General features: G+C 45.6%; 1 protein-coding gene across 12 annotated transcripts in view; it reads right to left on the reverse strand.

Moving 5' to 3' along the window:
• The window catches only part of PTPRT (protein tyrosine phosphatase receptor type T), a 1,149,770-nt gene that overhangs the window by 688,559 nt on the left and 433,226 nt on the right, over positions 1 to 27,985 (reverse strand). For all 12 annotated transcript variants that reach the window (XM_070801694.1, XM_070801706.1, XM_070801700.1 and 9 more), the window contains exons 5-6: positions 22,438 to 22,553; positions 6,687 to 6,861 (exon numbers count right to left, since the gene is read on the reverse strand). In XM_070801694.1, coding sequence (XP_070657795.1) covers positions 6,687 to 6,861; positions 22,438 to 22,553 — 291 coding nt within the window. The remainder of the gene's footprint in view (positions 1 to 6,686; positions 6,862 to 22,437; positions 22,554 to 27,985) is intronic.

Genomic DNA, 27,985 nt, shown 5'->3' on the forward strand with positions numbered 1-27,985 from the left:
AGTGGGCTGTGTTTGGTGACCCCAATCGCATTCCCTAATGTTGTTCCAGAGAAAAGAGACCTTAAGGTGATTAAGTTTAAATTACCATAGAACAAGAAGCAGAACAAGGAAAAGTAGCCAGTGTATTGATATTTGATCAATATCTCCTTGAATACAGTAAAATATGATTATCGATAATTACAGATATAACTATTGTTGTTCAGTCGCCAAGTCGTGTCCAACTCTTTGCGACCCCACGGACTGCAGTACACCGGGTTTCCCTGTCCTTCACTGTCTCCTGGAGTTTGCTCAAATTCATGTCCATAGAGTCCATGATGCTATTTAACCATCTCATCCTCTGCCACCCTCTTCTCCTTTTGCCTTCAATCTTTCCCAGCATCAGGATCCAAAAAAGGCGGGAATGGCAAACCACTCCCATATTCTTACTGTGAGAACCCCCAGGAACATGAACAGTACGAAAAAGCGGAGATATGACTTGGTGGGTGTCTATTTTGTACTATTGTTATTGCTAAGTCACTTCAGTCGTGTCCGACTCTGTGCAACCCCATAGATGGCAGCCCACCAGGCTTCCCCGTCCCTGGGATTCTCCAGGCAAGAACACTGGAGTGGGTTGCCATTTCCTTCTCCAATGCATGAAAGTGAAAAGTGAAAGAAGTCACTCGGTCGTGTCCAACCCTCAGTGACCCCATGGACTGCAGCCTTCCAGGCTCCTTCATCCATGCGATTTTCCAGGCAAGAGTACTGGAGTGGGGTGCCATTGTCTTCTCCGATTTTGTACTAAGAGCTATACATATATTTTTTCCCTCTAATAAGGATCCAACTAGCTATATCTGTGCCCACTGAACAGATGAGGAACCTGAGGCTCGAAGCGAACATGTAATTTCCCTGAAGACACAGAGACCTGGGGCCAGGTCTGAGATTGAAACTTGGGATGCTGACATCCATACACAAAATCTATACTCTTGACCCTGCCCAACTACCTTGATAGAAAGTCACAAGGGACTTAAATCCGAACATCTGACTCTCAGCATCAGTACTGGATTTCTTTGAAGAACTAATCTGTACATTGATAATAAATTCTGAAACCATGGTAGGTTGTTAAATGGAGTTAGAAGACAAATTTTAAAAAACCATCACCAACAAAATTTTTATGAGTTAGAAAATTGTCATCAAGACCACATCTGCATATTTGAGGAAACCTAAGCCCTTGGGATAAGCTAAAATACCTTGAAATCAAAGACTTTAGGAAACCCAGAAACAGACAGCAAATTAGTGCATTTATGAGCAGTGGTCTGGAACAGGTAGGTTGAGGGGCCAGATTGTCAATTGAGTGAAACCTCAATTACAGAGTAATCTAATGTATACCCAGATACATTATCACAACTCAATAAACAGCTCTTTGGAATGAAGTAATTCCAATTTGCTTGCATTTTAATCTGTGTGTTGCCCTGAAAATTTTGTATTGCCTACACTCAAATGAGGTGGTGTTTTCTGAAGCACTGATGCTCACAGTCCCAGGACAGTAAACGAGCCACAAACCAGCCATAAACACACCTGCCTAGGGAGAGACAGAGACAGAAGTGGAGACAGAGGTCCCCGCCCTCCACAGCTTGGCCCAGCACAAGCACCTGCCACAGACAGCATCAGAGGGACCTCCGGCTCCTGGCACCCTCGGGAGCTGAGGGGTCCTATGACCTCCCAACCCCTGCATGGCCTGAGTTCCAAATGAGTGATGCCAGGCGGAGTGGGCCCATGAGGTCCGGAGGCCGAGCACAAGCAGGACCAGAAACTTTTCCTTTGGTCCAGATCCCTGGCTCACTGGTGGTGGATAGAGGAGGAATCTGGGGAGACTGATGTGGTGGGAACTCCAGGACCCAAATGTTCCCAAGCCTACATGTTGGGCCCCATTTAAAAAAAAAATGTAAAAAATGCTGGCTGTGCTGTGCAGCAGGTGGGATCTTATTTCCCCGACCAGGGACTGCATCTGTGCCCCTGCAGGGTAAGCACAGAGCCCTAACCACTGGACCACCAGGGAAATCCTGTGACCCCCACTTTAATATTCCCTCCTGTATGTTCTGCACATGAGGGAAGCACCCATCCCCACTCTGCATAGGAAGCCTCAAAGGATCTCTGCAGGGCCACAGATACGGGAACAAGATTGTGACCTGGACAAGTGTCCTGCCCCATCTACCTCAGTTCGGTTCAGTTCAGTCACTCACTGGTGTCCTATTCTTCATGACCCCATGCACTGTAGCAGGTCAGGCTTCCCTGTCCATCACCAACTCCTGGAGCTTGCTCAAACTCATGTCCATCAAGTCGGTGATGCCATCCGAACATCTCATCCTCTGTCACCCCCTTCTCTTCCTGCCTTCAATCTTTCCCAGCATCAGGGTCTTTACCAATGAGTCAGTTCTTCCCATCAGGTGGCCAACGTATTGGAGCTTCAGCATCAGTCCTTCCAATGAATATTCAGGGCTGATTTCCTTTAGGATGGACTGGTTGGATCTCCATCCAGTCCCTTGGACTCTCAAGAGTCTTCTCCAGCACCACAGTTCAAAAGCATCAATTCTTTGGTGCTCAGCCTTCTTGATGGTCCAACTCTCACATCCACACATGACTACTGGGAAAACTATAGCTTTGACTATACAGATCTCTGTCAGCAAAGTGATGTCTCTGCTTTTTAATACACTGTCTAGGTTTGTCATTGCTTTTCTTCCAAGGAGCAAGTGTCTTTAATTTCATGGCTGCAGTCACCATTCACAGTGATTTGGGGCTTACCATCCACAGTGAGCCTAAGAAAATAAAATCAGGGATCGAACCCAGGTCCCCTGCATTGGAAGTACAGTCTTAGCCACTGGACCATGAGGGAAGTCCTGTGTGTGTGTCTGTGTGTGTGTATGCGTGTGTGTGTAGGGAAGGGTTAAATCCATTTCTGGAATCTGGCAGTTGGTATCCCACTCCAGACAGGAAGGGAACTCAGGAGCGTGATGCATGAGTTAAAAACAAAAGTTAGCAATAGGTCAAGGGACCCCTGCTATGAGCCCAGCCTGCTGTCTGGATGTTTTTGACACTGTTCAGGACACGATGCTGCCAGATGCTGACAAGGCCACAAGCCTCGGGCCCTCCAGGTGAGGCCTAAATAGCATGATCCAGCCCCTGGGCCAACCCCCGCTCTGCCCCTAAGGACCTGTCTCTGTGTCTCAACCTGGCTGTGGATGTTCCTACAGCTGTAAAATGAATTAAAATAAAACCAAGGTGCAGAGCCACAGTCAGGACTAAATAAGATCATGAATGTAAAGGGACTTCTACATTCAAGGGGTCTGGTTTCTAGCTGACCCCCAAGTGAATGTAAAGAGAGAAGAAGTGCAACAGGGAAGAAAAACAGGCACTAAGAAAATGCGATATTCCATTAAGGATTCCAATAAGGTGCAACAAAACAGGATCCATCACCAGGAGCACAAACCTAACTTCACCCACGGTGAAGGAGACTTCTGAAGAAGGTCACCCAGTGCACCCCTTAAAATGGACCGGTGAGGGCTACAGGGGAGGGGGCAGAGCAGATCCACAGCTCCTGGATTGTATCAGGGTACTACCCCCTCCAGGCTGAACTCAAGCCCAAGGAACACAGCCAGCAAAGGACAAACCACAGCCCCAGGACACCCTGCCACCCCTTCAAACAAAAGCCATGATGCTTCACCATGGAAACCACATCCTTTGTCCAAGAGGCCTCTGCATTTGGCCCCACACCTCCTTCTTCACACCTGGGGACCTAAGGAAAGACGAAATGGAGTGTCTGACTCCATTTGTCTGCATGTGAACAGTTCAGAGCCTGACACTAGCCCCAGTAGTCATTCATCCAATCCACTCATTACTAACACTGTGCCAGGCACGGCAAGGTGCTAGTGAGACCAGGACAACAGGAGACAACACAGTCCATTCTCAGGATGGGGAGGGAAGCTTCCATTGCTGTGTGGGATATCACCATACAACAGGTATAGAGAGTGTCCAGAAAGCACAGCTCAGAAGTAACATATTCACTGACTACAGGAAAGGCCACTTTATCACATAGATCAACCTTCAGTTCAGTTCAGTTCAGTTCAGTCACTCAGTCATGTCCAACTTTTTGCGACCCCATGAATCGCAGCACACCAGGCCTCCCTGTCCATCACCAACTCCCGGAGTTCACTCAGACTCACATCCATCGAGTCAGTGATGCCATCCAGCCATCTCATCCTCTGTCGTTCCCTTCTCCTCCTGCCCCCAATCCCTCCCAGCATCAGTCTTTTCCAATGAGTCAACTCTTCGCATGAGGTGGCCAAAGTACTGGAGTTTCAGCTTTAGCATCATTCCTTCCAAAGAAATCCCAGGGCTGATCTCCTTCAGAATGGACTGGTTGGATTTCCCTGCAGTCCAAGGGACTCTCAAGAGTCTTCTCCAACACCACAGTTCAAAAGCACCAATTCTTCGGCGCTTAGCTTTCTTCACAGTCCAACTCGCACATCCATACATGACCACTGGAAAAACCATAGCCTTGACTAGACAGACCTTTGTTGGCAAAGTAATGTCTCTGCTTTTGAATATGCTATCTAGGTTGGTCATAACTTTCCTTCCAAGGAGTAAGCGTCTTTTAATTTCATGGCTGCAGTCACCATCTGCAGTGATTTTGGAGCCCAAGAAAATAAAGTCTGACATTGTTTCCACTGTTTCGCCATCTATTTTCCATGAAGTGATGGGACCAGATGCCATGATCTTCGTTTTCTAAGTGCTGAGCTTTAAGCCAACTTTTTCACTCTCCACTTTCACTTTCATCAAGAGGCTTTTTAGTTCCTCTTCACTTTCTGCCATAGAGCACCAAAAAGTCAAGAAACGAGCCTAACGGGATCAAAATGATAGTTTCTTTGATATATATTGGCACTCAATGTAAACTAGTTTAAAGATGATTTTTTCCTGTTAGTTGTTCTGTTCATAACTACTCAATTTGTTGATCTTCAACTTAAGTGTTCACAGAATTCCAATGATGAGATGAATTCCTGCTGAGGCCAATAACTCATTCACTGATCCACCACTCAACAAATATTTTAAGGTTGAGTCGAATGAAATGACTGATCATGCAGGGCAAAACCATGGAACGCTGGTGATCTCAGATGGCTTGGCATGCTCAGCATGCATGCCAGGCACTCTGTGAAGCTTAGGGGGCTGACTGTGAACCATGAAACACAAGGAAGATGGCCCAAACTCCGCTGAGCTTATATCCTAAAGGGGGACACAAAACTGCCAAGAAAATGAAGAAAAATATAGAATTTGGAAATGTGAAGAGTGGAAAAGAAACAAAGCAATGTGATAGAATGTGACCATGAGAATGGCAGGGAGCTAGGAGAGGGTAATTCTCTCAGAGAAGATGGCATGTTGACAGTCAAGCTGAGATCTGATGAATGACAAAGGGGCAGCCATGTGAATATCCATCTGGAATCAGGACAGCACAGCAGAGAGAATCTCAGATGGCAGACTCACCCAGGAAAGGTAATCATTACATAGGCGGGCAAAGAGAGGTCAAGGTTCCACACCAACCCACCCTTTGACCAAGGGAACCAACTCAGGAGACTTCTCAGGGGTTGAACAACGTTTCTATCTTCAAACACACTGGGTATCATTCTGCAGCTAGCATTAACATGAACAGCTCCACTGTTTCATTCACTAAATTACGTTACATTAAAATTTTACCCGGTGAACATAACGCTGGAAAATGAGAGCATCCATACACTGCTGGTTTCCAGTATAAGCTGTCAACCTTCTTTTTTTCAAAAGCAATATTGCAACACAAAGAAAAATCCATAAAGATGCTCATATTCTCTGGCCTAACAACTCTACCTCTAGGGAATTTATCCAAGGAAATAATCTGGTTTAGTAGAATAAAAATATTCTCTTTGGAAGAACTCAATTGAGGTGTTAATTGCTGCACGCACAAAGGAAAGATAAAAACAAAAACACCTGGAATTATCTAAATGATGACAGAGATTTTTAAAAATAGGATGATTGTGATGAACTTGATGAAATAGCACACAACCATTAAGCACTGTAACAAAGATTATGGAGTCTTTTTAAAATGAATGGAATATCCGGCTCCTTGAAAGAGCAGAAAAGGGACAATGTACATATTTTCATGGAAAAACACATCAAAGATTCCTCAAGGTGAACAAGGAAACTGGGAAAAAATTGATTCAAAGTCAGTAGGGTGGGGGTTATTTATTTCAAAAGTCCTTCTAAAATATTGTCACGATATCGAGTTTTCAATAAAATATCCCTTAGAAACAATTGTTTTCTTGATCACTGTAACAGAATGCCACCCAAGCACAAGGACATTGGCTCACTCTAAATTTAAATGCAAAAAAAAAAAAAAAGCCAAATTTGGAGATGCCTTCCATGTCATCCATCCCATAAGCTTTCATGTACAGATCTTACATCTAAGACTCAACTTTGAATGACAGTGAAATATTGCATGATTTTACAGTAACTTTATTTATTTTTTTTTTTGAAGTGGGTTGATGGGGAGAATTTAAAGCTGTTTCATTCTATGGAATGAGTGAAGGAACCACAGATAAGAAAACAGCAGTCTTAGCTCTTCCCACCATGCAAGCTTGGGGCCAAAGGATCCCTATGAGACCAACCACGTGGGTGGCGGCACTCACCTTTCACGATCAGCTCAGCGTAGTTGGACACACCGGAGCCACCGTCAGAGCGGATCACACAGCGATACTTGCTCACGCTCCGCTGGGTCGTGTCTGCCACACTGACTGTTGCCGAGAAACGCCTGTGGTTGACCACACGGGTGACCATGAGAGCCGTGTCCCTTCCATTCCATTGCTGCAGGACAGAGGAAAGGAGGGAGAAATCATAGTATCACAGGCTCCCAGCGTGGAAGCTCCACCCACCCCCACACCCCCGGGGCCCATGACTTTCCATAATGAGTCTCCATTGCTATCGGTAGGTGACATGATTCAAGAATAAACTTTGCTAGGGAGCTGATGTGAGAGGGCAGCTGCCTGCCCATAGGAAGAGAGGGCACAGCCCCTTCTAAACACCTTGGCTCCTTGCTCATCTGCATATAAGGTTGGCACTTAGCCCTTTAAACTTCCTCCCATTTTTGTTCATCTCTTAAGCAAAACCCACAGGGTATCCCCAAGAGCAGACTCAGGTAAGTCAGTGAAAACATAGCCCACAAAGTGGCAATAAACAGCTGGCATGCTGGTACCCCAGCCACAGGTCCTGCGTGCCCCCTACGTGGACCAATCTGTCCCCCAGGCACAGTGTGGATGGGGGCTTTTCAACACCTCTCCTCCTTGGCATATGCTGCTTCCACTGCCTGAAGCCTCCTGTCTGCCTGGAGATACTCTCGCTGCCTTTAAGCCCAGGTGCAGCTCGTTGGCATCTCCAGTAAGTGCCCTTGACTGTCACACCACCTTCTCGAAAGCTCCTCACTCTACTATGTATGGTGCAAGCTTGCCATGCAATTTTTCCAACAAATGTTCCCCTCAATAGACTGTGAGCTGCCCAAGGGCAGGACTTTGGTCTTTTCATCTCCAGCACCATGCCCTGATGCCTCTTGACTTAATAAACATTTCTAGAATCAACATTTTTAATCCAACATTTTTGTCTTTACAATCCTGAATCTTAGATGTGATATTCTGGGTATGAAAAAGTCCCTGTTTCACAGTAGCAAGTTACAATAACTACTAGGAAAAGAAGTGCAAGTGAATACCATTTGTGCAAACTCAGGCAGGCAACTTCATTTCTCTGGCCTTCAGCTCCTCCTTTAAACCATGGCTCTGATACTGGGGCTTGCTTCATGGAGTTATCGTGACAAATAAATGAGAAGGCATGGAAAACATTTGACCTGAAGCATATTCTGGTGTCAGTGGAGCTCTCTAAATCAAGGGTCCCCAACCTCTGGGATCTAATGCCCGATGATCTGAAGTGAAACTGATCTAATAATAATAGAAATAGAGTGCACAATAGCTGGAATGAGCTTGGATCATCCTGAAACCACACCCCCAGCCCCAAGGTCTGTGGAAAAACTTGCTTTTCACAAAACTAGTCGTTGGTGCCTAAAAGCTGGGGGATCGCTGCTCTAAATTAACCATGAAATTAGAGGTGAAGTGGAGTAAAGTGGATAACAGTCCTTCAAAGATGTCTATGTTCTAATCCTTAGAGCCTGCAGATACATCACTTTACATAGTAAAAGGGACACTGAAGATGTGATTACGGATGTTGAGATGGAGAGAGATTCCGAATCAAACAAAAGGACTTATATGCAAAAGAGGAAGGCTGGATGGTCAAAGTCAGAGAAAGAGACGTGGCTACAGAGGCAGAGGTCAGAGTGGTGCGACCTCCTTAAGATGAAGGAAGGAACCATGAGCCAAGGAATGCAGGGCGGGGTGGCCCCCAGAAACTGGGAAAGGTAAGGGGAGAGATTCTCCCCTGGAACCTCCAGAAGGAGCACAGCCCACTGACACCTTGATTTTAGCCCATAAGACCCATTTCTGACTTCTGATCTCCACAATTGTAAAGTAATACGCTTCCATTGTTTCAATCCACTCAGTTTGCAGAACTTGTTACATCAGTAATAAGGAATTAACACAAACAGCAAAGGACTCATTAAGTGCAAAAATATTAATTTTTTCAAGTTTAAATCTTATGTTGATGTCTCGTCCAGGATTATTTCACTTTTCTTCTTAATGATGTCAGATTCCAGCGAGGATTAAGTGCATCCCCTTGAACCATTTACATTTTTTCTGTTTAGCTCCTGAAACCACCAGGCTTTCTCCCATGGAAGAATAAGAAATTGTGGGTTGTCTTATAAAATCTCTGGAAAAACAGGCCTTTTGATAATCACATTTGTCATATTGGGAGCAGGCAACAGCCGGACAGGGACGAGCTGAGGGCCCAGAGCCATGAAAGGCAACAGCGCTGTGATGGACCCGGGCAAGGAGCCGTGGAGGTGAGGTTCAGAGAGATGAGCCCACACGCAAGGGCAAGCAGAGGCTCAAGGTCAAGGCGACTGAGCAGTCACCCAGGAGGAGCCCTGAGGCAGAGATCGCAAAGGGTTCCAGAAGACCAGGGATGGTGAGAGGCTCAGAGGCCAGAATGCTGGGGCAACACAGAGAAGGGATTTAAAGCAGAGAGGATGAGTAAGAAGCACAAGTACCAGCCACCATCAGCCCCAGACAGAGGCAGAGAAGAAAAGGGGAGAAAACAAAGGGAAATTTTATTGTGCAGGAAAGGACTCAGAAACCTCAGCCCCCAGGCAATGGATAGGTTTGAGTGGACGCAAGTGGGATGCCAAAAGCCTGAAGTGGACCACAGCCCGGAGACAAGGGGAGAGAGTAAAGCCTTCCAGCCATGACATTAAATGCCATGTAAGTGCACAGGGATTCAGATGCTGGGATGCTCAGAAAGAGCAGGACAGTGAGGGGAAGTCAAAGTCCTGGGAAAAGCCAGAGAGGTGCAGGACACAGATGGTGCACGCTGAAGCCTGTGGAAAATTCTACGAAACCCTTAGGCCCATGTTACCGCTTCATCTTGTTGGAAGTCTTCTTTTGCCGCCTCTAATATTTTTCATCCATAAGTACACCCTTCCTCCGAAAGTTCCAGGCACGCCTCTTCTTGTGGCAAGTGTTGGAGACCTATATCTGTTATAAAATGAATCATCTTCTAGTCGATGACTCAACTGAATCAATTTCCCAGTGGGCACTCAAAACAGTGTCTTAGGTTGGGTTCCCCAGACAGAAGCATGGTCTGGGGGCACTGGCTCGTAAAGCATACTTTGCTCTATTCTACCCACCACCTTCCTATCTCTGCCTCTTCCGCCAGTACTCTATACGAGCATACATGCTAAGCCGCTTCAGTCGTGCCCGACTCTCTGTGACCCCATGGACTGTAGCCTGCCAGGCTCCTCTGTCTGTGGGATTCTTCAGGCAAGAATACTGGAGTGGGTTGCCATGCCCTCCTCCCATAGGGTCTCTGGAAAGCCCATGAGCCACTGCCTTGAGATTTGCTGGTTGTCTGCTCCTGAATCTATGTTCAAAAAGTTTTTTAAAAAGAGAGAGACTAGGAACTGATTTCCATAGAACGCTGACAACATGGGAAGCTCAAGCACCCCTGCAATAACACACTGCTTCCTCTAAAAAGTCAATATATCCCCTGTGAATAAAGTTCCATAACAGAGTTTGGTAAATATTTTGTTCAAAGCATGGGATTCGTCTGAGTGTTTATTAGGTAGAAGTCACATTAACATACATAACTGAATGCTCAGTCTGCGTCAGGTGTTGTGTTAAGTGGCCTATGCTTAATCCACCTAAAGTTCCTAGGAGAAGTCCTTTTCAAATGGTGGGGCACAGACTAACAGCATCAGTGTGACCTGGGAACCTGGGAGAAATGTTCATTTTAATGAGAATTCGAGGGCTGCTATACATTTGTGGAGGCTGTTTATTGGGGTTGGTAATCTGAGTTGTCTTTTCCCTTTCCCTCATTCTATTATTAATCACACTGGAAATGTACTCATTATTTAACAAAACAGAAAATAAGAGTGTGTGGAGTGTGGAAGGTATAATTTCTGCCCAGAAGAATTTATAGGCCAGGGCTAAGATTCCAACAAAACAGCAAAAAGGGCAAAACATAAACATAAAGTCAAGTATTAAAATAGCATCCTTCAAGGAAGAAAACATGGTCAGCAGAGAATGAGCAATGCTCTTAGAATAATCTAGAGTGGTGGTTCTCCAAGGATGGTGCCCAGACTCACTGCATTAGCAGCCCTTGGAACTTGCTAGAAATGCAAATTTTCTGTCCCCACACTGGACCTAATAAACCAGGAACACTATGAGGGTGGGGGAAGGACACTTTTGCTTTCAAAAACCCTCTGGGTGATTCTGATGCATGATAAGGCATGAAATAAGTCCTAAGAATATTGCTATTTCTCAAATGAGGAAACTGAGGCAGAGAGAGGTCAAATGGCATGATTTAGAATTGTTGTCATTGTTCAGTCACTACATTGTGTCTGAATCTTTGCAACCCCATGGACTGCAGCACGCCAGGCCTCCCTGTCCATCACCAACTCTCGGAGTCTACTCAAACTCATGTCCATTGACTCGGTGGTGCCATCCAACCATCTCATCCTCTATTGTCCCCTTCTCCTCCTGCCTTCAATCTTTCCCAGCATCAGGGTCTTTTCAAATGAGTCAGTTCTTTGCATCAGGTGGCCCAAGTATTGGAGTTTCAGCATCAGTCCTTCCAATGAATATTCAGGACTGATTTCCTTTAGGATGGACTGGTTGGATCTCCTTGCAGTCCAATAAGTTGGAGTCTTCTCCAACACCACAGTTCAAAAGCATCAATTCTTTGGCGCTCAGCTTTTTTTTTAATAGTCCAACTCTCACATCCATACATGACTACTGGAAAAACCACAGCTTTGACTAGATGGACCTTTGTTGGCAAAGTAATGTCTCTGCTTTTTAATATGCTGTCTAGGTTGATCATAGTTTTTCTCCCAAGGAGCAAGCACCTTTTAATTTCATGGCTGCAGTCATTGTCCGCAGTGATTTTGGAGTCCAAGAAAATAAAATCTGTCACTGCTTCCATTTTCCCCCATCTATTTGCCATGACATGATGGGACCAGATGCCATGATCATAGTTTTTTGAATGATTTAAAATAGTACTTTTCATATTAATGTGCATACAGGCCACCTAGGGAATCTCATTAAAAATGCAGACTCTGATTCCTCGAGTCTGTGAATTACTTGACATAATTCATTTTTTAAAATTTATTTATTTGGCTGAGCTGGGTCTTGGTTGCAGCACAAAGGATCTTTAGTCTGGGCGGGCAGGGTCTAGTTTCCTCACCGGGAATCGAACCCTGGCCCACTGCAATGGGAGTGTGGAGTCTTAACCACTGGACCACCATGAAAATCCCTTGATATGCTTCACTTCCAGCAAGTTTCCAAGTCTTGTCGATGATGCTGGTCCCTGAACCATAGGACGACGAACAAAACCTTACAAGACTCTGCGGAATGATGCTGGAGTTAGGATGTGGACCCAAGTGATCAGATTCTAGACACTGAGGCCTTATTCACATCGGCCAGCTGCTGGCCAGTACATGACAGTGCACACTTAGCCTGCGACACTGTGAGGAGGGTAGTGTTCAGTGCTGCAGAAACTCATTTGCTTGTTTAAAGAACATCACATGCCATCCTGCAGGAAAGTACTGCCCCACCACATACAGTTTGGGAACCAATGTGATAGATACCTAGCTTTCTAGAAACCTTGGGAGTCTCAAAGTCAGAAATATCTGTGTGGGGAGGAGCAAAACATCTTCCTGAATTCCTGGTTAGCAGACTTTCTGGATATATTATTAAGGGACACCATAGCCAATGTGCTACCAGTCTGGGGTTTTCTTACCCCAACTCTATCAGTCTAAAGCAGTGGCTCTCAAATGTTAGCATACGTAAGAATCACCTCCAAGGTGACTCAGTAGGTCAGGAGTGAGGCTAGACATTCTGCACTTAATTTTCAAAAAAATTTGTTTTTGGCTGTGCTGGGTCATCTTTGCTGCACCTAGGCTTTCTCTAGTTGTGGCACGCAGGCTTCTCATTGCTGTGGCTTCTCTTAAAGAGGAGCACGGGCTCCGGGCATGTGGACTCATTAGTTGTGGGCTTAGTTGCTCTGTGGCAAGTGGAATCTTCCCGGATCAGGGATCAAACCCGTGTCCCCTGTACTGGCAGATGGATCCTTAACCACTGGACCACCAGGGAAGTCCGAGCTAATCTGCATTTATAACAAGTTCCAGAGTGACGCTGAGTCTGCTGGCCTTGTCCTACATCTCCAAGACTTGAAGGCTAATGTCATCTTAAGTCCCTCATTGTTAAGCAAGGGTCCAAATAATACCACGAAACATGTAAACATTCCTTAAATCCAGGCCACTTCCTGAGGTTGAGCGACTGGTCACCACACCAAAGATGTCGAGCCAGGGACCACGGGTGTGGCACCCCAATCCAGACACTGCTCTATTGGCAAAGCAGCAGTCGTGACCACAGGTGGACAAAATCCACCTGGAGAAGAGTTACCTTTTCCTTTGCCCAAAGGCTCTGTCTGCCTGCTATATTCCTTGGGGCTGCACATGCCCAGACAGGGAAGCTTTTTCCAATCTATCCACCCAGGAGGGCACGTGTGTTCTAAGCTGAACAAAGGCATTTTTGTAGGCTCACTGGTAGTCCTGCTTAATCCCATTTTTATACCCATGTCTCTCCCATGGTGGCAACAATTCCTTTAGAAATCATTTTCCCTTTCGCCTCTTCCATCTGTTTCTCTTTTAAAACAATTCGAATTCCACCTTCCCTTAAGTTTGTTTTGTGTTACATGGAATAAGTCGGTTTGTTCTGAGAGCACAGACTCTGCAAGAGCAGGGGTTGCAAAGGCCTAAATTGGAACATTTCTGACCCGGTGGCATTTGTACATCCTGTCACACCCAGGCGAAAACCCCTCTATCTTCAGGAACTATCTAGAAAGGAAGACAAGAAAAGCACCTGAAAAGCCAGGGAGACTCTGCTGTTTTCATATCACCTGATTAGCTATCAAGGTAGCTATAATGGCCTTGCCATTCTGCAATTCCCCATCGTCTCTGCTCCTGTGTCAGGACATTATTCTCTTCACAAAGAGATAAGACACAGCCTGCAAAAACGGCTATCATTATTACAGGGAGTGCATGCAGGCTTGCAATTGATTTATAATCGGCAGAAGTGGAAACATTACTGTCTTTAATAAGAGGAAACTGTGCAACTGACATTATGCCTGTCTTACAGGAGGTATTCTAACACTCAGATCCTGGAAGCCTCCTGTGTGCTGATTTGAGCTCCTAGAGCCGTGAGTGTGTGCAAACACCCATGTAAAATGAGGCCACCATTTCCAGTTGAAAATTACTCCAATTGCTCCAGAAATCTCCTGGCTAGAAAATATTTAGGTGAAATTCCCACAATTCATTCGTGATGAAAATTCTTTTCTAGTCACACTGCTTGCTTCAATAGCATGACATTTAGCAACTTGCTAAAATCTGGCCCATTGATTCTCTTAAGACCATATTTGTACCTCTTTGGAAATCTCTACAGAATAGCTTTTGATTATTCTTTATTAAAAGTTAAAAGAAATTGAAGTGGACATAAATCATTTTTGATTAGCTATGTTCAAGACCTCCCAAGGGACCACTGCACGCGTGGCTGACTGCCCAGTTCAGGTTGATTTCTGGGTTCGGAGTTCCTGCAGCGGCAGGAAGGTCCTGGCAGAAGCCCCACAGGGATCCGTCAGCCCTGAACAAAGAGGATGAGCCGGTGGTGAAGGGTCTGTGCACGGGCTATCGCCCTGGGTGGCCTGATGGCCCTTTGATTATTTTCGGTTCACCTTTCTGAACTCTGCTCACAGGCCACTTCTTCTGAGGGTGCTTCTCTGAGACTCATAGTACTCCCACCCCTCCCTACTCCCTACCTCCTCAGCAGACTCTTTCACCCCCTGGGAACCTCGTCACATGTGTGATGAAACATTTAAGTCCGTGACTAGTTGCTTAACGTCTGTCTCCACTGTTGAAAGGAAAGTTCCCTGAGGGCAAGAAGCAGGCCCACCACTCTTCCTCCCAGCGCCCGTGTGCCAGGGCAGGGGTGAGCTGGCTCAAATCCCGATGTACATAAATAGGGAGTGGGCCGAGGGAAAATACTGAAGACAAGATATCAGGAATTAAAGGAGCAGGGACTCCCCTGGTGGTCCAGTGGCTAAGACTCCATGCTCCCAGTGCAGAGGGCCCAGGTTGGATCCCTGGTACCACAGGGAACCAGATCCCACATGCCACAACTAAAAAAAGATCTCACAAGCTTCAGTGAAGACTGAAGAGTCCACAAGCCACAACTAAGCCCCAGGGAAGTCAAAAAAAAAAAAAAATATATATATATATATTTAAAAGGTGCTTTCGTAAGTAAAGGAGCAAAGAACACACATGAGAAGGGACATTTCCAGGTCAGAGTTGCCTACAGTCGTCAGAGATGAGTTGCACAGGATGGAGGAAGGTAAGGACCATGCATCTGGTGCAGAGGAACCTAAGAGAACCCAACCCCATGCAGATCCAAACCCCAGCTAGATGTCCATCTCCTAAGTCACCCTAAAGGAACTTGAATTAAAGTCTGGGGGCCCTGCAGGTGAAAAGGAGGAAAGAGCGAGCTTGTGGCTATGGTGCCATGACTCTGTAGACACACTAAAACCCATACAGGTGTAGACTCATTGAGCTTTATGGCTTGTAAATTAGATCTCAAAGGTAATAATAAAAGACTAGGGTTTCCTAAGTGTGGGGATCCCAAGCGATGGCACAGACTGGCTGTGTGTAAACCCCACCCAGATCCACCCCACATCATCTTCCCACCAGGACTTGGGGGTGTGGGTGGGGGACAAGGGAAACTGTTGCAGACATGAAACTCATGCTGCCTACCGGGGGATGAGTAACAGAGTCCTTGGTCTCTGACCCAAGAGTCTTGTGTCTTCTGCCAGCATCCCCACAATGGGCAGGCTAACTCATGAGCCTGCAATGACCTTTCATAGTTGCGGACAGATGATGGGACCAAGAGGGCAGGAAAATTTTCAAGGAGGAAGCAGTCAGCATCATCAAATGCTGAAAGAAAAGCCAAGTATAGGGAATAATAAAAATAACGATGGAGGAGCAGGGGAGGAGGTAGCCCTTCAGGGAGCGGGAAAAACAGGTTTACAGGAAGAATCTGCTGCAGAGGACTGACATGCCTGCTTATCTCATCAGCTCCGGGGTGCTGCTACCGCGCCGATGGCTTCATAGGGCAGGAGCCTCTTCTGCCAGATTAGGGTCTGCTCCCCGTAACAATGCCCGTGATTTGTCCAAACATGTATGTGCCCCTCCTGTGATCTGTGCAGAAGCTCTGGATGCTTGGCCTCATTTCTGAGACTCTTCAGATATTATTTGCCATATGAATTCCAATGGAGTGAATCCTTTGCAGGGAGGCCTGCAAGTCCCCCTTGCTGTGGGGCTGACAGGCCCTGCCCCAGAGCCCCTGAGAAGTGTGTGGATCTCACAGGCCACAGTCTTCTACAAAGACCAGGCAACACACAAAAATACTTCTAAACCTCTACCACCTTAATGAACAGTTATCCAGCGTGGTGGTGATGGTTGGAGGAGGCTAGGGTAACTGAACCCGTATCCCCAATGGGGACCACTGCCACCGCTTCTGTTGGCGTGTGTGTGCGTGTGCGTGTGGTCTCAGTCGCTCAGTCGTGTCCGACTCTTTGCAACCCCACGGACTACAGCCCACCAGGCTCCTCCGTCTATGGGACTGCCCAGGCAAAAGTACTGGAGTGGGTTGCCATTCCCTTCTCCAGGGAAATCTTTCTGACCCAGAGATCGAACCTGCATCTCCTATACCTCCTGCATCTGCTGGCCTAACTACCCCTAATTCTGTTATGTCCTGTGAAGGCTCCTACTATCCTTAGAATATTCTGTACCTAGTAAAAGGTGGTCATCTTTCCCTCCTTTAACAGCATTTTTTTTTTCTGTTAACATCAGTTACCTATATTTATTTTAGAATATTTGGATGAGACAGAAAAGATTAAAGATGAAAGTAGGGACTTCCCTGGTGATCCAGTAACGAAGACCCCAAGCTCCTAATGCAGGGGCCCAGGTTCGATCCCTGGTCAGAGAACTAGATCTCACATGCTGAAACTAAGAGTTCCCACGTGCCACAGCAAAGACTGAGGATCCTGTGTGCTGCAACTGAGACCAGGTGCAGCCAAACAAAATTATTACAAAAAAATTCATCATCCATCATCACAATCAATCATTAAGTATTCTGATACGTGTTTTATAGTGTTATATGTGTGCATTTATACAGGTATGTATAAAACTATGTAAATATGTGCGTACATGTGGTAGCTTTTTGATACAAAATTAATCTGTTGGGCATACTGTTTTATAGCTTGCTATTTTCACTAAAATGTACATTGTGAGAATGGCATTAACTATGCTTCCATAGCCTGGCCCATTTGCTTGACCAGCCCCTTTTGTTGGGACATTTAGGTTGTTTTCGATTTTTCATCCTGTAGAACACACTTGCAGATAAATTTTTTCTCTGTCTTTGGTTATTTTTTAGGTAAATTCCCCAAAGTGGAATTACTTGCTGGAAGAATATGTACATTTAAAGGTGTTAGATAGCTCCTGCCAAATTACTTTCCAAAAAAAGATGTACCAGGTACATTTTCATGGTGCTACACTGATAATACTGTCACTATGGTTCCACTTAGTTTCACTCTGAATATTGTCCTTTTTTTTCCCCTTTTTTCAAAAGAGTTCCCCAAACTGTAGGCTGCTTCACTTACTAGACATTCCACTCAGGATGCACACTGTTTATTTGCTTGAAAACAAAAATGCTTAAAAATTCACAAGTTTGAATTCCTTAGGCCAACACATCACATAAGGAATCAGTGAATTATGAATGAGGCTCTTGCACCAGAGACAGTGGCACTTCATGCTTCACCTGAGGAAGAAATCATCCCAGAACAAGATGAGCTTGTTTATAACTTTTAGTTCAGTCACTCAGTCGTGTCTGACTCCTTTCGACCCCATGGAATGCGGCACACCAGGCTTCCCTGCCCATCACCAACTCCTGGAGCCTTCTCAAACTCCTGTCCATTGAGTTGGAGATACCATCCAACCGTCTCATCCTCTGTCGCCCCCTTCTCCTCCCGCCTTCAATCTTTCCCAACATCAGGGTCTTTTCTAATGAGTTGGCTCGTCACATCAGGTGGCCAAAGTATTGGAGCTTCAGTATCAGCCCTTCCAATGAATATTCAAGACTGATTTCTTTTAGGATGGACTGGTTTGATCTCTTTGCTGTCCAAGAGACTCTCAAGAGTCTTCTCCAACACCAGAGTTCAAAGTCATCGGCGCTCAGCTTTTTTGACGGTCCAACTCTCACATCCATACACGACTACTGGAAGAACTGTAGCTTTGACTAGACGGACCTTTGTCGGCAAAGTAACGTCTCTGCTTTTTAATATGCTGTCTACGTTGGTCACAGCTTTTCTTCCAAGGAGCAAGTGTCTTTTAATTTCATGGCTTTAATTAGCTTTTATCTGCTTTTTCCCAGATTTTATTTATTTGTGCCTGTGCTGGGTCTTCATGCTGCACATGGACTACTCTCTAGTTGCAGCGAATGGGCTTCTCACTGTGGAGGCTTCTCCTGTTGCAGAGCACAGGCTCTAGGCGTATGGGCTCAGCAGCTGTGGTACACAGACTTAGTTGCTCTGTGGCACGTGGAATCTTCTTGGACCAAGGATCGAATCTGTGTCCCCTGCATTGGCAGGTGGATTCTTAACCACTAGACCACCAGGGAAGTCCATGTATACACATTTCTGGATAAGCCTGTCTGTCTATTTTTATGCAGAAAGTGAGTGAAGTCGCTCAGTCGTGTCCAACTCTGCAACCCCATGGACTATAGCCTACCAGGCTCCTCCCTCCATGGGATTCTCCAGGCAAGAGTGCTGGAATGTATTGCCATTGCCTTCTCCAGGGGATCTTCCCAACCCAGGGATCAAACCCGGGTCTCCCACATTCCAGGCAGATGCTTTAACCTCTGAGCCACCAGGGAAACCCATTTTCATGCAGAAATGAACACCATGAAAACTGGCACCAGCAGACAGGGTCTTCTAAGGAGTATACTGGCTTCCCTGGTGGCTCAGCAGTCAAGAATCTGCCTGCCAATGCAGGAGCCATCCCTGGGTCAGGAAGATCCCCTGGAGAAAGAAACGGCTACCCACTCCAGTATTCTTGTCTGGAGAATACCATGTACAGAGGAGCCTGGCAGGCTACAGTCCGTGGGGTCGCAGAGTCGGACGTGACTTAGTGACTAAACAACAGCAAGGAATATATTAAGTTTCCAGATGGGTCAAAATAGGTGTGTGGGTAGTCTTCCTTTTTAATTTACTAAATTATAATCTGAAAGCCCTTAGGGACAAGCAGACTATAGATTCCTGTTCTATAGAAAAGGCAAGCATTCTCTACAACAGGCCACAGGGATCTACCCCCTAATTCTGATTCCAACAAGTGCTCCCTAACCAGTGCCAGGAAGAAGGGCCACTAACATACTCTTTTGAGAATAAAGTCACTACCTTATCTCCCAACTTAAAACTGGCAGTTAAAAAAAGTCCATGTTCAGTGATTTAGTGATTGGTCAGCTTATCTTGGCGCTACAGCAAGAAATAACATTATTGAAAAACACACCAGCTGCAGGTGTCCTGTGGACTCTCGGCCACAAAGTGGCTGTTTCACTCACTCTGGAGATTCTCAGGCTGAACCGCCCCAGCCCTGGGAATGGAACAGAACTTTGGCAAGTCTGCAGGCTGGTCCTCTAGATGGTGGAATAAATCCAAAGCAGTATTTCATGAGAAATCTGCCACTGCCTTAGCCCGCCCGTCTCAGATCAGGGCTGCGACTGTCCCCTGGGTGGCAGGTGTCATGACAGGCATTTCATACATAATAGGAAGACGTTAACCTACTTCCAACTATACCACTGTTGCATGTAAGCCGGGACTTAACTGGCCTAGTGGGCGTTTTGCCAGACAGCACAGCGTAAGCCGTCTACCTCCCAATATTTCCTGAAATATAGACGAGAGAGACAACATTTCTGGTGGTTTCCTACTTATGGAAGCTATTCACTCTCCAGAAACATATGAAGTAGCCCAGAATGCAGATGGATCAGGGGCCTCTCCCATATTACACTGCCAACCCCATCTCCCCCTTCAATGACCACTCCTAAGATTGCCTTTTTAAGAAATTTTATGCATTATTTATTTAATTTTTGGCTGCCCTGGGTCTTCGTGGCTGTGCGTGGGCTTTCTCTCGTTGCGGCGAGTGGGGAGGTGCTCCCTAGTTGTGGTACGCGGGCTTCTCATCGCGTTGGCTTCTCTTGTTCCCGAGCCCAGGCTCTAGCACATGGGCTTTGGCAGTTGCACCACGTGGGCTCTAGAGCACAGGGGCTCAGTAGTTGTGGTGCATGGGCTTAGCTGCTCCACAGCATGTGGAATCTTCCTGGACCAGGGATCGAACTTATGTCCCCTGCATTGGCAGGCAGGTTCTTAACCACTGGGCCACCAGAGAAGTCCCCCCAAACTGCTTTTAACCCAGAGCATCATTATGGAAAACAAGCCTATGAATCACTTGTGCGCTCTTCGTAAGACTGCGGTGGAAAATGTTGTTCCCTACATCACACGCTGCTTTCTTTATGAGGACTCCTGGGAACAATTCCTGTCTGGCTTCTGTGTGAACAACAGCTAGAATTTCTGGAGCAATTGGTTTGTGTTTATCTCAGGGACAATGTGAACAGTGTAGCTGCCAAGCTTTCCTTCTTCTGTCGGTGGCCGTGGTCCTGTGGGCTCTGCCTGTGACTCACCAGAAGCAGCAGACGTACAGAAATGCAGGGCTTTTTTGCATCTGATCAGCTCCTAAGTGTTATTTTCCTCCTGCCTTGTGTTGCCTCACTTTTAATTTATGCTATCTTGTTATGCTTTATGTTCTACTGTAAGCCACCTGAAAAGCGTTCTGTGAAATAAGGTTTGGTTTACAATGAAAAGTAGATAAAAAAGATGTAGAAGAGTTCTAAACCTTGTGTTTCTGTCTATTTTCTTCAAAAGTTGATTACATTCTGCTTGAACATCCTTCCACTGTTAGACTCAAGGTTTGGAGCACACAACACTCAGAACTGTAGCAATAACATTCATAAAATAATTGGAAAGCCCAAATACAGATGCTGAATGTACTATGACTGTCTCTTCTTATTCTCATGACCCAACTGAGGCAACGCCATTGAAATGACAGAGCTTCCTGGGAGCCTAATGCATTTAATACTAACTATAATGAATAAATAGCATTACTTAATCCTTGAGTGACACATGGACGTTTCCTGTGCTATCCTGTGGTCTGCATACAGCCCTAGGAAGCAGGAGGAAGAGGCATTATTATTTACTGCTATTTTTATTCTACTTTACTGCTAAGAAGCAAGAAATAAATCCACAGATGTGCTTTCTCTGCCCAGGGATCTTCCAACTGCAGGAAATGGGCTCAAAAGCAAGAAGAGAAATGACACTATGAACTCCCATCAAAATGTGCTGGGAGTGAGTTAAGGACCAACATCCAAAATGTCAGTAAGAAGGGATGATAGAGATCTTTAAGTATACGAAGTTTGAGGTCATGGGAGTCAGCTTCTTTGGAGCCATATTCCTCATTCCTTGAATGGGAGGCGATGACTTCAAAGAGCTGCACTCTCCCATAGGACTCTCTGCAAGGTCAGAAATGTTCTCTGTATGTGTCCAACATGGTAGCCATGAGAACAGGTGGCTCTCATGCACTTGAAATGTGACCAGTGTAGCTAAGCATCTGAGTTCTGAATTGGAGGTATTTTAATTGATTTAAATTTAAATAGCCATAGTAGGTTAAACAAGGTTGCAGGGTACATGATCAATATAGCAAAGTCAATGGTATTTCTATATATACTAGTAATGAAAAATCAGAAACTGGGTTTTCTAGAAGTCTTCTACAGTAAGTAGCATCAAAAATGGGACATACTTAGGGATAAGTCTGACTAAAGATATACAAGACCTGGATACTGAAAATTACAAAACCTTGCTTGGTGGAATTACTAGAGATCTTAATAAGTAAAGAAATATACCATGTTCATGGTGACAAGTTTCGTATTGTTAAGATGTCAGTTTTCCCCAAAGTGATCTACAGATTCAATGCAATAAACCCCCATCAAAACCCTAACAGGCTTTTTTTGTAGAAACTGACAAAAAAGTTGTATGGAAATGCAAATGTACTTAGCATCTAAAATATTCAGTTTGCCTCAACCCCGGAAATCTGGGCTTAAGGGACAAAGTTTGTTAGAAGTTTGTTTGTTTTTTTAACGTCTTTATTGAATTTATTAAAATACTGCTTTTATGTTTTGGGGGTTTTGGCCACAAAGCATGTGAGATCTCAGCTTCCTGACCAGGGATCAAACCCACACCTCCTGCATTGGAAGGTGTAAGTCTTAACCGCTGGACCACCAGGGGAGTCCCCTTGGGAGAAGTTTGGAAAGGTCATAGTTGTAAATTCTTGTTCTGGCACTTTTATGCTTGTAGCCCCAGTTTCTCCGTCTGCAAAATGGGAATACTGATGCCTACATAACAGAATTAGCAAACAAATTTAACAAGATCATGGATGCAGAGTATCATCCAAGGAGCAGAGGCATATGAAAAACACCCTTTCCCTTCCGCACCAAGCCCTTCCTCACAGTACACATTTTCTTCCCTTCCCAAAGGGTTGCACAGGTGTGAGCAGGTGCCCCCCCCCCCCATCCTTACCTGGAGCCAAAGTTTGTCGTGCTGAGACCACTTTCCGCCAGCAATGCACTGAAAAGTGGCGTTCTGCCCCACGTTCACTTCAACATTTTGGAGCCGCAGAAAATGAGGTGCTTTTCCTAAGAGAGAAGCCAAAAAGCAGATGAAGACAGAGTTCGACAGCCTGACTGCTTTCCTGTCAGTGGATGGCAGCTCAGGATGGACACTGGGTGGGCACATTTGTGCTTGGGAGATGGCCTGGCTCAGTGAAGAGCTACTGTGGATTGATTACTTACAATGGGCCAGGTACTGTTCTAAGACATTTACATGCATCACCTTACTCAAAACTCACAGAAAATCCACAAGGTGGGCAGTAACTCCATTTTAGGAATAAGAAAATTAATGCTCTGAAGGGTTATGGGATCCGGCATGGTCAGACAGCCAGAAACTAGGGGAGGCAAGACAGGAGTCCAGGTCTCTGAGAGCCTCAAAATCCGTATTATTAGCTTCTGGGCAAAACTGTCATGTTTGGAAGAGGAAGTTGGAAGAGTGGAGGGCTCACCCGAGAAGACACCTCCCTGTCGCCTAGGTAAGCAGAAAGAAAAAAATGTAAAGTGAACACCTTTGCCCCTGAGACCCCACAACACCTGGCCTTGGTGATGATGCTGATACTGAGGACAATGGTGGGGGTAGGGGAGTAAAGAGAAGAGGAGGGAAAGAGGAGAACACCAATGGCCTTCACTCACTCGCGGCTTAGTATTCGCCTGGTGTCACGTGCCGTGTCTACATTCAATAACTCATTTAACCCAATGCAGTTGGTGATGGTATTATCTCTGCTTTACAGTGAATGAACCAAGGCATAGAGAATTCAAGACCTGTTCAGAGTGTGCACTCTTTATGGTAACTCAGGATGGGATGGAGATAGGGCATTTATTCCAAGGACTTGAGAAAGGACTTTCAAATGAATCTCATGATGTCCCTGGGCAATCGATTCTAGAAATAAACATGTGTTTTATGTTGGACAACTCAGGTTCATCTCTTTTCTTGTTTGTGGAGAGAGGTCCACACCTATGCAAGCTCTCCAAAGACGGGTGGATTGACAATCTAGGTCTAGAAGAATGAGTTTCTTCATCAAGGCACAAAAGTGCCAAGGATCCCTATCACATCAACTAAATCAATGATGAACCAATCAACGAACAGCTCTGGAATGTGATCAAATGGAGACTTCTTAAGAGGATCAAGGAGGCTCAATGAAGGCCCCTGGCTATCTTTCCAGAAGGATTCAAATACCCAGACAGACAAGCAATAATAATACACCATTTACTGAAAGCTCCTACAATGCTAGGTATGGTGGTGTTTCACATGTTTTACTGAAGTTAACGTCATAACATTCCTAAAGTAGACTACTATTACTTCTCTTTCAGAGACGCAGAAACCAAGGCTCGCCAAGTTCAATTTGTCCAATGCTACATGGCATGAAGGACAGGAACAGAATTCAGTCCGTGCCTGTTTTAGCCCCAGATTTCACCATTTAACCAGCACATTCTCTTGGCCTTGTGGGCAACAAGAGTTCAGTGACATCACCTGGAGTCTAGGGTTCAAAGAAAGAGCTCCCAGGCAAAGCTGTGCTGATTCTCCAGGTTCTTCTCATTGCTCTGGAATATTCTATCATGAGAGATCCCTCTCCGTGGCATTCGTCCCCGTGGTCTTCACACTTTGAACTATCTGCTCCATAACGTGTGTCACTATCTGCAATGCTCAACACAGGCCAAAGACCTTGGTGTGATCAGGCAGACCTCCTGTGTGAAAACATACACCTGCTGCTCAGGCTTTCAAACGAAGTGACAACAGCTCAGAGTCCCCCTCGTGCCACCCCCCAGGGCCCCCCGACTAGATGGCGTCAAGAGTCCAAGGCGCAGGGAAGCCCTCCCACGAGTTTCTCAGAGCTGAGGATCTGTGCATCTAGTCACCCTGACAAATGTCATGCTGCTTTGATTGTCTGAAATGGCTTCCTTTTCACTCTCCTGGATAATTTTGTAATGTTATTTTTAGAACTATCAGTTTAAGCCAATTCTTAAGTGGGAATAGTGTGAACCTTGTAAGCCCCGTTTATGTCACTGGTTTGAAGGCAGGAGGAACATCTACTCCATGGCAGGGAGGAGGTGTGGAGTCTTAGTGCCTGTGTTATGAGGCTTTGTGTTGGGTTTTTCAAAGGGAGGTCTCCCCCTACCCTTGGGGACCCAGGGCAAATGGTTAAACCTCTGGGACTTGTGCGATCTTCTTTGGATCGATGTCTCCTGCTTGCTTCTGCCGCCTCCCTTCTTCAAAGCGGCAGACCTCATGCCTTGATTCTTTCATCTGCAATCCATCTTCCTCCCTCCCTTCCAGGTTCAGTGAGAGAGAATTTAGAGACTTCATGGCCCCTGGTGTTAATAATTCTGGTAAAGCACCAAGCGTTTACATATAGCAGAGATAATGAACCCACGCACCTGCAGGAGTCTCACAGTTATGTAAAGAGAGAAAGTGGTTCAGTGTGAAACAAACAAAAACAAAACTGCCACCTCCTTGCCCCCGTCTTCATTTCCCCACTTTCATAGAGACTTGGGGGGAAAATAAAGAGTTCTCTGTATCAGAAAAGCAGCAGCCAAGCACGCTAATAACTGGAATCCGACACCAGCCTTAGCGCTGAGGACACGATAAGGAGTGATGAGGACCCTGTGACCTGAGGGAAGGGGGCAGCTAGCAGTTCCCTAAATCCAGCACATGGTGGCCATACATCTATGCTTGAGATAGCCAATCATCTGACTTCTAACAGCAAATAAGAAATTCAGGCTTTAGATGAAAGCACTCATTCTAAAATCTTTTTTTTTTTAATAGTTGCTAGTATCATTTATTTAATTAATTTATTTTGGCCATACCCCAAGGCATGTGGGATCTGTTTCCCAACCAAGGATTTCATCTAAGCCTTCTTCATTGGAAGCATGGAGTCTCAACCACTGGACCACCAGAGAAGTCCCTAAAATTGTGACTGCATTTATTAAAACATCATGCAGGCTCAACAAAACATAAGTATAGGCACACTCTTCTAGTTGGTGGTCTCTGAGACACAGCCTCACAGGGAACAATTTCCACTGGCCAGTCTTGCCCGGGAGGAACCCCTAGGTCCAGAGATGCCCCCATCCCTGCAGGTGTCACACTGAAGCATCACTTGCACGCCAGCCCTGGATCGTGGTTCTCAACACGGGAACCTTCCCAGACCACATGCCTCCAAAGCTCTTGACAAATCAATCTCTCTCTCTCTCTCTCTCTCTCTCTCTCTCTCTCTCTCTCTCTCTCTCTCTCTCAGATGTTTCTTATGCTGGAGACCAGTGTAGTCCAGTTCTCAAAGTTCCTGGCCTCCACATCCTCCTCCCAGCCCAGCCCCCAATTCCAGTCTCCCCCTGAGCCCTGTCCTCTGCCAGCAGTGACTTTCCTCCAGCATCTACAGCTCCAAGAAAGATATGAGGCCACCCACTTTAACTCAACCTTCCAACAAACACAGGCAACCTTGGGGCCCAGACCAGCCATCAGCGTGGGGTTTTTAAGCATCCCACACTCACTCCCCACTGAGACCCAGCTCCTCCAAAATGGGACCCTGTGGAATGGGATTAACAGAAAACTGGCTGTGCATTTGGGGCAAAATGCCTTGATGTTGGTGACATTTAAGCTCCTACAGATGTCAGTGCAGCATCTGAAGACATATTATTGTGCCCTTTTTCTCACTCTTTAAACCTGACAGTGCTCAGTAGGAAGCCACACAATTGAGAAGAAAGCGCACAACATACATTAAAACGTGTTGCAGACCGTGGGCTCAGTGACATGGCCCCGCAAGGTTATGATGGGGGAGAAAAAGTTGAAAAAACTCTAAAAGTCAACCTAGGAGCTAGAAACTTAGAAACCAAATGGAAAATTGTGCTGACATTTATCATCCATGGTTATAACTGCAGTGGCCCTGCTAATGGTGACACAGAGAACCAGCAGCAGACGGTAACTATGGCGAAAATACTTGCAGAATAACTCAAAAATGTTAAATGTGCTATAAAATATAAAGGAGAGGTTTCAGTTTGTAAGAGAAAATAATTTCCGTTCAGTATCACACCTTACTTCCGGTCACTGTTTTGGAAGCTGTGAGGCAAGTGTTTACAGTCATTACTTCAGCTCAAATCGATGGAGAGTACAATTGCAAATCATTCATTAAGCCTTCTGGAATTTTTGGAATATTCAGTGGAATTGCTTATTGATAAAACTCTGACCGTACGTTAATTTTTAAAAAATGTTTTAGAGAACTGGAGTGGAGAATTATGAAGCCTGAGGATCTAAAGAGGATTTTTTTTTTTAATATAGCTAAATTTTTAACAATGGTGAGTGAAGTCACAAATGCATTAAGGCTGAGATTGTGGGAAAAGCACTGTCAGTTCAAAGGTCAGTTCAGAAGCTACGAGCAGGCTGCACAACTCTTGGGCTCATGAGCAGACTCCAGGACCCGTGCGCAGTAGGTGCCTTGAAAGGCAGCACTTCCTTCCCAGAATCAAACACCCAGCCAATTATATAAATCTAAGAGTGCACCATTTTTGATGCCTCTGGATCCTGCTCTGATTGCATAGGACGAGTGGATTCTACCTCCTAAATTCATCTCTCATCTGTCCACCACCTCTCTCCCCCTCTAAATTTCTTTGTGGCGCCGCTTACCATCTGTTATGAGCTGAATTGTGCCCCCCCCACCCCAATTCCCATCTTTTTAGCTGTAACGCTCAATAGCTCAGACTGTGCCTGTATTTGGTAACAGAGACTTAAAAGGGTGACTATCTTCAAATGAGGCTCTTAGGGTGAGCTCTAGCCCAGTCTGACTGCTGTCCTTACAAAAGAAAATTTGGACACACAAAGACACACCAGGGGCACATGTACACAGAGGAAAAACCATGGGAGGACACACGCCACCTTACCTTGGGCTTGGGGGCCTCCCCATAAGAACCATAAGAAAATGAAATGCTTATGAAGCCACCCAGTTTCTGCTTTGTGATGGCAGCCTTGGTGGACTAACATACCATCTGTTATAGATCAGATAATTTCCTGATTATTTGGTTTTCTTTTTAGTCTCCTTCACATCAATGGAAGTTGCCCATGAAGGCAAAGAATGAATCTGTCCTGCTCATTCCCATGAACCCAGACTAGCGCCTGGCATGGAGAACATGCTCACTAAACATACTGGATGGCGAATGGATGTCTTGCCACCACCCTGGTCCAGGACACACCATCTCTTGCATGACTCCAGAACTGTCCTCCTGACTGGCCTCCTGATTTCTTTATTCTTTTCTTTTCCTCCTTCAACCCATCCTTCACAGAATGGCCGAAGTGATCTCTTAACAATTAAATGAGATCCTATCCATCCCCAGCATAAACCCCTCTGGTAGTACTTCCCTGCACTTAGGTTCAAATGTAACCACTCAACAACCATGCTCAGGGCCCAGCTTCCGTTTCACCAAGAAACACCTTCCTCCATGCTCCCCCTCCATGATCCCCATGCCCAGGATAC

The sequence above is a fragment of the Bos indicus genome, chromosome 13 (genome assembly GCF_029378745.1).
Source record: "Bos indicus isolate NIAB-ARS_2022 breed Sahiwal x Tharparkar chromosome 13, NIAB-ARS_B.indTharparkar_mat_pri_1.0, whole genome shotgun sequence".
Taxonomy (NCBI): domain Eukaryota; kingdom Metazoa; phylum Chordata; class Mammalia; order Artiodactyla; family Bovidae; genus Bos; species Bos indicus.